Source organism: Petromyzon marinus, chromosome 33 (assembly GCF_048934315.1).
Source record: "Petromyzon marinus isolate PM22_M1 ecotype Great Lakes invasive population chromosome 33, UKy_Petmar_22M1.pri1.0, whole genome shotgun sequence".
Taxonomy (NCBI): Eukaryota; Metazoa; Chordata; class Hyperoartia; order Petromyzontiformes; family Petromyzontidae; genus Petromyzon; species Petromyzon marinus.
In genome coordinates this window covers 5,960,586-5,971,709 of record NC_133699.1, presented here as the reverse complement: position 1 = coordinate 5,971,709, position 11,124 = coordinate 5,960,586, and the positions used below count along the sequence as shown (strand labels likewise).

The following is an 11,124-nucleotide window of genomic DNA, read 5'->3' as shown; positions in this document are numbered from 1 at the left end:
CACCACAAGGCCGTAATTATAATAAATATTAGGGGGGGGGGGACACACACATCCCCCCCCCCCCAATATATCGCTATAATATAGATTTCTGTTTATATGATTGTGGTTATGGTTGTACTTTATTCATCCCTAATCTCTGCCGTTACTTACAATGAAACAAGAAAAGGTAAAAAAAAACAGGGCAATGTTAAACAATACACTATTAGGCATTTTGTAAAAAAAAGTCCATCCTATGTGTTAGTGCATTTTTAAATATTTTAGGCAGGAAATTCGTTTTCAAATTGACATTTTTTTTGGGGGGGGGGACCCCCAGACCCTCTGGAAGATTTGGTCCCCCCCAATGTTGACTCCATGACTACGGCCTTGCATCACCATGAATTATAATGAATCCCCTGCGAAGTGCATTTGTACGCCCCCCCGCCCCCCCAAGATGTCGTCTTACTGTTGTTGTTGTTGTGACAGCGTACGCTGGTTTTAGCCGAAGGCAAAGTCTGTCTCGTCGAGTCTCGTGGCTCTGTCTTAGGAGGGTCTTGCCACGTTTGCTTTTGCTCGCAGTATAGGGGGTGACGAGTGTGCGTTGAGTGATTTGCTGTGTATTTGTCCGTTCTTTCTTTCAAATTTGGCAAATTTGCCCCGTGACGCAGGCACAGGGTGGCCTACCCCTTGCGAAGGATGTCACGGAGATCTGCAACGTCCCCTGTAAACCCGAAAGCAGACGGCGCATTGTAATGTGTGTTTTTTCTTTCGGTTAATATTACACCCGCAGTAATAACCAGGGCGGCCGCTGGATTCGAACCGTTTAACCCCTTCCTTGGAACAAGCGGCAAACGCGCTGCAGCGGGGCCCGGAATTGGTGGTTGGGGCTGGTGGTGGTGGTGGTTTGTGGGGTGTTGGTGAAAAATTGTGGTCACCCAAACATCCAGAAGAATGCACTGGGTCTCTAAAGCTCAGCAGCTTTGAGCCTGGATAGCGCTTGAATGGGTGACCAGCACGCACCGGCACAATGAAACAACGTTGTTGTACTGTACTCTAAGCTCCCACGTCTATGCTCCCCGCTTTCACCGATCCGACGACCTGCATTCCATTCCCGTACGGTGCGAAAGAAAGTGAACATACATACAGACGAGTGATGTCTGAATCAGTCCTGGGTGCTCCCATCACCCCTTCACCAACCTGAACTTACCAGGCGGGTGAAGTATGGTCAAATAACGCCCCCCCCCCCCCCCGGGATAACGTGGGGATGCTTTCATCCAGTCGTGAGGTTGAGTAAGGGCGGCGCGTCGTACGTTGCAATTCGAATCGAAAATGGATTCGTTTTGTCTTGCTCCATCTCCTTTGTATCGTCTACAATGCGTGTCTCGTGTGTACTGCCCATCTCGCTTGTCTCGTCCGGGCTGTCTCGTTTGTATCGTCTGCAGTGGCTATCTCGTTTGTACTGTGTCCTGTACTTTCTGTCTCGACCTCTCGTTTCTACTGCGTGCCACATTGTTTCGCTCATTACCTATCATTGTCCCTAAACGTATTGAGTTGAACATACATTTTGACAATTTTGTCCAAGAATGTGCTTCCTTTTCAACATTCCTCCGGTTTGCCGAAAATCCAAATCAATTGACATTTGCCCACGTGATAACTTGATTTAATTGGCTCTGTCGGGTGTTGTAGGGTTACAATATTTGTTTTTTACATGAGACCTAATCCAAAATAATCGAATCATAAGTCGTAATATTGGTCGTACCTATAAAAGAAATTGAATACAGATTGCTGGAATCGATAACAACACACTTAAACTCACGGTTCATTAGACGTGTCGATATTAATGGGCGCCGCGGTGGAAATGTGTTAACTCCCTCCCCTGGCATGCAAGAGGTATGCATGAGGCATGAAGGAGGTCGTGGGTTCGATCCTGACTCTGTCGCTTGTATATTTGGAGTTGCATGTTCTCTCTCTCTCCCCGTGGAGAGAGAGAGAGAGACACGCGTTTCGATGAGCCATTTCGTTGAGCTATCATTTGTGGCCAGGTCGCTTTTGAAAACGATCTGTATAGCTCAGTGGGCCTTACCCGGTTGAATAAAAATCGGTTTAGGTAGGTCATTAATCCTTTCGGTTATACCTGTTCCTAAAAAACACCCCAAAAACCTGTATTATGCATACCTGTTCCTAAAAAACACCCAAAAAACCTGTATTATGCATACCTGTTCCTAAAAAACACCCAAAAAACCTGTATTATGCATGCCTGTTCCTAAAAAACACCCCAAAAACCTGTATTATGCATACCTGTTCCTAAAAAACACCCCAAAAACCTGTATTATGCATACCTGTTCCTAAAAAACACCCCAAAAACCTGTATTATGCATACCTGTTCCTAAAAAAAACACCCCAAAAACCTGTATTATGCACACCTGTTCCTACTCTCTGGTGAAGACCGCCCTCTAGCGATAACCGGGATCTTAGCCAAGTAATTGGCCAGGCAATGGGTGGAGGGTGGGGGGGGGGGGGGTTTCGTGGCCCCCCTCTTTGTAAAAGAGACCTGGGATGGGTGACCATGGTCATAATGTGGGGGTGGTGTTAATGGCACAGATCCCAGTTGCCTAGGAAAGACCCTTCTAAAGTAGATTCGTCGGCGAGAGTTACCTAAATACAATGGACATTCTTCATCAACAGTCTATAATCATCACCCGTTCTCCATTATCACGTTTATGTTATCAGCACCCGTCTTACATCATCATTAGTTCTCCATAATATTCATCAGCAATATCAACCACCCATCATCATCATCATCCGCCCTCAATCATCGTCATCATCACCTGTTCTTCATTGTCACCATCCATCAAATGGGAGTTGTAAAGATTTAATTGTTACGATTCAGGGTCGTGATTCGCATCAGGAATCTATCGTATGTCTAAGTATTGTGATATGATGCGCGCTAATCAATAGTAATGCACACGTGATTGGACGCATGCTGAGTGATCTCGATAATCCATCTATGAACCGATGCATCGGTGCACCCCTGTAATCAATCACCGTGAAGGCTACGATTCGCAACGGTGGTCATGTAAATCGTGGGTCCAAATGCAGTCGAAAGTTACATCTAGGACAGAGGTTGGCAACCAAAATAACGAGAAATGTTTTCTAATTCGGTAACAATCCCCTCGATATTTCAAGAGTCACAATGCATGCGGTCCTTCGTGAATAGCTGTCACGAAACAGTCCTTCGAGAGCCGCACGCGGCTGCGGAGCCGCAGGTTGCTGTGCCTTCACCGAGGACGTGGCTGCAGGCTAATCGGCGAGAGTAAGAAGTGGAGCTGGTACGCGTTGATGGGTGGCTCATTGGGGCTGTGCGTAGGGCAGAGGCGGATCACCACTTCTATCTTGCCAGACTCCACTCTCCGTGGATTCGTCACTGACGAAGGGAAAGCACTGGTGTCTGACCCCAGTGCCGGATTAAGCTCGTGCGGAGCCTGTAACTTGTTATAAAGGGGCCCTAAAAAAACACATGAATATGAAAACACAAGTTTTTAACTTGTATAGTAAAGTAATTGTATTTTTCATTTGCTATACAGCCAGATAATACGACAAATCGCTAACCTTAAACACCCAGTCGTTCATTAAAGTTGTAGGCTGTATAGTACTATCGTAATAGAGCAAGTGCAGAATCACTGAACCGAAATTGATAGCTTGAAAGAATTTAGCGCGGGGCCCTTGAAAGTGCGGGCCCGTAGCATATGTAGCTACTTGTGCTACTGGGATAATCCGGCACTGTTTGACCCGACAAGCCGACTCAAGGATAAGTAAATAACTAGCGTTCCGTTGGCTAGGTGCCTCGAGTTGAGAGTAGGGCTTGTGGTTCTTTGGCGAGTCGGTTCAAGGTTTTTTTTTGCTCGAGCACGGATCGGCAAAGCAAAATAATAATAATAAGAGACATTTTTTTCGAATTCGCTCGATGAATAAATAACGAGTCACGAGGCAGTCCTCAAAGAGCCGCATGTGGCTCCGGAGCTGCAGGTTTCCGACCCCTGGGTCAGGGCCAGAGCTATCGCGTTCAGTTGCCTACAGTTTCGATTTAAAGCTTTCGTGGCTGCAAGGACTCATCTTCTTTGGTTCTTTCGGTAAAGTCACGTAGAATGAGAATAAAATAATAAATTGATAAAATAAAATAACACAATAATTTTATTGTGTTATTTGTGTTATTTTATTTTATCAATTTATTATTTGTGTTATTTTATTTTATCAGTTTATTATTTTATTCTCATTCTACGTGACTTTACCGAAAGAACCAAACAAGTTGCCTACAGTTGTTTAGGGCTAAGAGTGGGTCTCGTGTTTGGCTAGCTAGTCGGCTAAAAGTCGAGGTTAGTCTTGACTTAAAGTTTTCGTGACTGTAGGACAAAAAATAACATTTTGTTATTTTTGTTATTTTATTTTAACCTATCTACGTGACTTTACCGAAAGACCCAAAGAATAGTCGAGGTAGTGTCTGGTGGACTTGATGGCTCCGCCCCCCAAACTGCCTGCCACGCCTCCCGCCACTCCTCCGTTCGGCTGTTACGGTTGTTGGGCACCGCGTTCCGTCTCCCCAGAGTTCGCATTTGCAACTTGGCAAGAGGAGGCAGCCGCGATGCCTCGCGGCTTCTTGGTGAAGCGGCGAAAAGAGCGCGCGGTGGCGCCGGCGCACAGATGGGAATTGTGCGGGTTCCATCATTCAGAGCAAGGAGAAACTCCTCTAGCGGAGGCAGCAGCAGCAAGAGCGTCAGAAGTAACAGCATTAAAAGCAGCAGCAGCAACAACAGCAGCATTAGAAATAACAGGAACGGCAGCAAGAGCAGTCCACGCATATCGTGCGCATGGGGACATTCCTGCATGCACCCCCTTTGTGTCCGTGGTGGATCTCTCCCCCGCCGTACCTCTTCCACGGAGCAACGCGGCCGTAGGAGACGATTATGACGACGATGATGATGATGGTGGTGGTGGCCAGCGGAACATATCGGCTAGCGACCTCGACTCGACGTCACAAATCAGCTCTCTTACCCTGCCGCCTGTGCCGGCATTGACGGAGATCTCTGCGAAGAAATTCGAGAATAAGAGGATGAGGCCGGTGAATAAGTGCCAGGGCGATAGCGCGCCCAATAATCAGACGATGAAGAAGCCCAAATTGGTGGAGGACGCGCTGTCCTCACCGGTGTTGGGTCTCGTGATCGCCACGGAACCCTGGTGCCGAGTCGAGCCCACGGGCTCCGTGGGAAGTTTCGTGTGCCAGCTGTGCGGGCTGTCGTACGAGGACCCATCGGCGCTCGCTCGGCACGGGTGCTCGCGCATTGTCCGCGTGCTCTACACGTGCCCCGAATGCGACAAGAGCTTCAGCTGCTCGGCCAACCTGGCCTCTCACCGCCGGTGGCACAGACCGCGTCTCGGCAACGACGAGGTCGAGGTGAAGGAGAATCGGCGGCGAGGGGGCGCCCTGGAGTGCCCGCGATGCGGCAGAACTTTCAGCAAACGCGACTCCCTGCTTAAGCATTTGGCCGCCCTGCACGGCGACTTTCAGCACCAAGGACAGCAGCGACTGCAGCACCATCAAGGACAGCGCGCGCAGCAGCAGCAGCAGCACCAGCAGCAGCAAGTACAGCGACAGGACCACCACCCAGGACAGCGGCCGCAAGAGCAGCAGCACCAGGGACAGCGACCTCCACAGCAGCAGCAGCATCAGCTGCAACAAAAGTTTGCGAGCGATGCGCAAACAGCGCCGCATATTGTCCAAAGCTGCCCGAAGCTGCTCTTTGGTCCGGAGCCGAACTTGGCCGTTCGGGAGGTTTTGCTGAAATCGTGCGGTGGTGCGGGGGGTTTGTGCTGAGTTACAGACTCGGGTTTTACCAGAGCCCGGAGCCATTTCACGTCGCCGAAGCAGACACACCCATGGGCTCATGCAGTTCCAGACGACGTCTGTAACTTTCTCGGTTCTGACATGGGTTCTGTGTCATTTCGTTCGTTCTTTCCGTGTGTTCGTTCTATTTATCGTGTATTCGTTTCTTCTAACGCTGATTTCTAAAGCTGTGTTTCAGTCGATGCAATTCGTTATCACCAACATCCTTTGAAAAAACACATCTCAGGCTTTGATATGAACTGAAAAGTGTGAACTTGATCATGTTTATGCTCTTGTATGTAATGCTCCAAGTTGTTGATACTGTTTGACTCTGCGTTAGATGAAGATTTATGAATTTTTTTTGGTCAGAATTTTGCTTGCAATACAATAAATTTACCTTTTGATACAATTCTACTTTGATGCGGTCTGTATGCATTGCTCTATGGTGACATTCTCTACAGTATAGGTTAATACTGTAATGATAATTTAATCTACTTATCTACGTAAACGTCACCTGGTCTCAATCATTTTTCGGGAGGGTCATAAATTGGGATGTTTGGAAATTCCATTTGCAACTGGAAGGAGTGGAAACCGGAGGCCACGCATACAAGGAGGTGTCACGTGAAGCTGCGGTAGGCTGGTGGGTGAGCAGGTGCGTGTGCGAGTGGGTGTGTAGGTGGTGCACCTAGCCTGGCACAAGCGCCGTGGTAATATCACCGCCGCTTAGTGGCGAAAGGCGGTTGTTGCTGTGTAGGTGGGTGAGTGGGGGGGAGCGGTAGTGTCATGGTTAGCGCGCTGTGCTACAAACCCCGCGACCGGAGTTCGATTCCCGCTCACGGCCAACACCAGTGACGATCATTTGAACCGGTCCTGGGCCTCCCCTAGGTCGACTCGGCCACAAATAAGCACCTGGTGCGGTGTGTAAACATCGCCACTAGGGAGACAAAGGCGATCGGGCGTGGTGCTGGCCACCCACCCCCTCGTGTACCATTCCGGCCTTCATAGGTGCTCGCTAACAGCACTATAGGGAGATCTTTATCTTGGGCTGGAGGAAACCGGAGTACCAGAGGAGAATGTTCACGCATACAAGGGGCAGTTGGAGGGCAGGTGAGTACGTGGGTGAGCGAGTGAATGAACGAGTGGGCGAGTGTGTGGGTGGGTGAACGGGTGGATGGATGAGTGGGTGGTTGAGTGTGTTGGTGGATGAGTGTGTGGGTGAATTAGTGGATGGGGGAGCCGTGTATTGTGCGCGAGCAGAGGTCACTGTGTGCGATAGCAGGAGGCCACGAGAAGGCGTCTGGACGCGCAGAGGTCAGGGTGCTACATTGGCAAGGTCAAGTCACTGTCATTAATCAAGCAGAACCCGACAATGCGCGACAACGGCTCGTGGAATAGCAGAGCCAATGACAGCTGTTATCACTAACGTTGCCCTTCCGATGAGGGTCAATATCATCAGTGGAGGTTGAGTACATGCAGGCGATGCGACAATCAATATAGGTCCTGATTCAATCGTTCCATCTCTATGGTGGACATACCTCGGGTACGTTCCCTCCTTTGGCTTCCGTTTCGTCCTTAGTCTCGACCACCAGCCATCATCCTGCCCAAGCCCAGTTTTGTCTGAGCCCCCTCCCCCCATATTAGTGCCCCCCCCCACCTTTGTACCCCCTTTCCATTCCGTGTACTGTGTAACTGTGTCCGAAAACGACGCTGATGTCTATTGCGGTGCTCATAATGTCAAAGTAAGCACTACATTTGTATGTTGCCGATGTTATTGAGAGGTTATAGCTACAGCCAGCGACGTATATTCAGAGAGCAAGACACACACACATTCACAGGGGCGCAAGAAGAAACGCACATAGACCGACGCAGAAACAAGGGAGAGAAGATAGCGAAAGAAACAAAAAGACAAAGAGAGACGTGAAGAGAGGCATGCGACAAAAGAGATATAGACAGAGAAACACAGAGATAACGCTCTGAAAATATATAGAGACGAGGAGATATACAGAAAAAGAGAGACGTAGAATGGAGGACGATATATATTTGTAAGAAAAGACAAGACAGACACAGAGACATCTAAGAAGGAGATAAGGGAAATTAGGTGAGATAAGAGAGAGAGACGGACAGAGGCAATGAGATTGAAACGATGAGAGATACAGAGACAGAGGGACACAGAGGAAAAGAGAAAGAGAGGGGGGGGGGGGCGTGTGTGGCAGATGGCCAGGGCCTCTCCCGGGAGTGCCACGTGCCCGGGTCCCCAGTGAGATGCAGAGGGAATTTAAGGACAGGTGGTGGTTGAAAGTTGTGGTCGAACGTTGTGGTTTGGGGGATTAGTGGTGGATGTAGGTGGGGAGGGAGCTTGTCGTTGGTAGTTGTAGCTGGGAGTGGGGTTGTTTGAAATTGGTGGTGTTTTGTGATAATCTTGATTGGTGGCGGTGGCTAACGGTGATGGTGTAGTGGTCGGCACGCTGCGCGAAAATCCGGCGCCCCCAAGTTCGGCCTATATCAGTGACGATTGTCTGAACCCGTCCTGGGCCTCTCAAAGGTCGACTAAGCCTTAAATGAGTACCTGGTGTGGTCGTGTAAACATCGCCACGGGGGAGACAAAGGCGGTCAGGCGTGGTGCTGACCACTCATCCCCTCTTGTGCCATGCCGGTCTTCATATGTGGTTACGGATTTAGGGTGGTGGTGGTGGTGTGTGTGGTGTTGGGTTGTGGTGAATGAATTGGGAGTAATCGTTGGAATTGTGTAGTTGGAGGAGGTGGTTGGGAATAATGATGGTTAAGGGTTGGCTGGGAGGTGCTGCTGCTGGTGGTGTTTGTGTTTATATTTGGAGGGAGTGGTGTTTGGGCTTAGTGGTTAGAGAAATGTTAGCGGTTGAGCTGGTGGTAGCAGGAGGTGGTGGTGGTTGGGATGATGGCTGGAAGAGGTGGTTGGGCTGGTTGGATGAAGTGGTGGTGGTGACGGTTGGGCTGGTGGTTGGACACGGTAGTGGTGGCTGGGCTGGTACAGAATTTGCTGATTGTTGTTATATTATTGTGTATGTTGAACTTATTTCGCACCGTACGTAGCCAGCCGTGCTAATCGGCGGTGCGACAAAAAGAGATTTGAGCCAGGGACGCGAGTCATCGAATCATCATTGCATGGGAGGGGCTGGAGACGCGTGGCGAGGCGTGGTGTCGAGTGTCAGGCGTGATGCATGGTGGGGGGGGGGGGGGGAAAGAGCTGTGTGTGTTGGGGAGGGGGCATTTATATTGGCAGGGGTGGGGTGTGTGTGGGGTGATCGCTATGGATAATGTGACTGGGCGGGCGGGGTAATTTAACGGCTTAACGGTCGCGTGTTCTAAAAGAAGACAAAGAGCCCAACTGACACGCGTTTGGCTGGAATCCGTCGTGTTCCCCTTGAAATTACAGCCCCTTCTTTTATCAATCCACTGCTGGATGAATGCGTCTCCTCCACACCGTGTCGATCATGGGGTTTCACCATACTTCACCATGCTGGTTAGTGCGGCTTATAAATGGGGGGGGGGGGGGCACTCACCAATGATGTTCGCCGTGGCCGGGAATCGAACACAGGACGCCGCTAGGTTCGTAGTGCAGTGCACTAAATAATGCACCAGTACCATATATGACAGCATTAACGGTATGTATTAGTAAGTGGAACTAATTACAACGAACTAATTATAACTGGTGAAAAATTGAGGAGCGTACATTTGTACGTGTTCAGCACCATACTTAAAGCATATACAACTCTTGACTGACACCTGCCGTTTGCATCGTGACTCCTCAATCATCAATCATCATCAATCATGGATCAGGCAGTGCCTGTCCGCTGCTGAAGGATTCTACAGATATAACAATGCACAATCTTCCGAATCGTTTTACCCCCAATCAATCAACCATCCATCATTACCATTACCAATCATAAGCTAGTATCTATACACGAAGGAGTCCCCATGCCGCCTCCATCCCCAGCGGTCTTGCAATTCCACAGTCCAAAAGCCGACCATATCGCCCCATCTCTGCAGTGGTCATCCATTCAAGCGACGCCCTTCTACGAATCTACCGCTGGACGAAGACCTCTCTAGATATGACAATTCATAATCTGCTGCATCATCGTAACACTCCTGGTGGACATCATCAGCGAATGCAACAGAACCACATCAGGCACAAGTCGCGTTCGGCAAGTCAACATATGTTGCTCCCCTCTCGGCCCTCTGTGTTGTTCGCCATAATGTCCGACGTTTTCACTCCACGGTACTGGGAACTTATTCAGGAACTGAGCTTCAGAATAAAGTTCCCAGCATGTGGACCGAAACGTCGGACATCGTGTAGAACAACACGCGGTACAACCCGAAAACACGTCATAAATACGGCACAACCGCGAAACCCCACGAGGTGGTAACGCTCCTCTCTCACCCAACAAAATAGCGAGATGATCATACGTCCGGCCACACATGTATGCAACTGGCAGGACAATATGTACGTGTACATAATAGGGCCGTGCACGTGAAGGAGGGGAGGGGGAGAGGGCAGGGAGGGGAGGAGAAATGGACGCTGAGAAGCGCCGCGTTCTTGCGGACCTCGCCATCTGGCGAGAGAGTTCAATTCGTGGATCGTCTTTCAGTCCCCTTCTCCCTACCCACCGATACATCTGGCCCGCGCCCGGGGGGCATTAACCCTTTCCGCAGCTTGCCCGCACAGCAAATGATGGTAAGAATTGTGTCCTCTATGTCCGCATCTCCGATTAGCACGGTTGGCTACGTACGGTGCGAAAGACGTTCAACATACAAACATAGAGTTTTTAAACAGTGCGCACTGCATGCTGTGACACTGTTATTAAAAAAAAAGATTATATAACAAAAATACGGGAAGTTCACAAAGAACTATGGAGTGCTTCCGGATTACTATACAATTACTTTGCAGTAGAGAACGAGGAACACGTGGATTAGAGAACATTCACATGTTAATGAGTGTTATTATTCAAAATGTCTATACAGATCAGTGGACTTGGACAGGACACGTCGCCAGAAACGATAATGACCGGTGGTCAAGTGGCAGACAAGGAATCGCAACGCATCCGAGAGGACGCCCATCGGGGAGATGGAACGATGACCCCTCGTGTATTAGTGCGAGGCGGATTGTTGCATCGGCAGTGGCTCGATCATGGCTGATGATTTATCCCGGTAAGTCTCACCGAGTTTTAAGACTCATTTTATCATCAGGGCCCTGCATTGAAATGTTTGGTCAATTCTTCCTTTGCCTCCGACCA

General features: G+C 49.4%; 1 protein-coding gene across 1 annotated transcript; it reads left to right on the top strand.

The window, feature by feature from the left end:
- Positions 1-4,444: 4,444 nt before the first annotated feature.
- Positions 4,445-6,984, top strand: LOC116948363 (uncharacterized). The gene has a single exon (XM_032964967.2). The coding sequence runs from the start codon at positions 4,487-4,489 to the stop codon at positions 5,843-5,845; it is 1,359 nt and encodes a 452-aa protein (XP_032820858.2). The 5' UTR covers positions 4,445-4,486; the 3' UTR covers positions 5,846-6,984.
- Positions 6,985-11,124: the final 4,140 nt, after the last annotated feature.

Excerpts from the sequence above, each read along its gene's own strand:
- LOC116948363 (XM_032964967.2), top strand. The coding sequence starts at position 4,487 with ATGGCTCCGCCCCCCAAACTGCCTGCCACGCCTCCCGCCACTCCTCCG.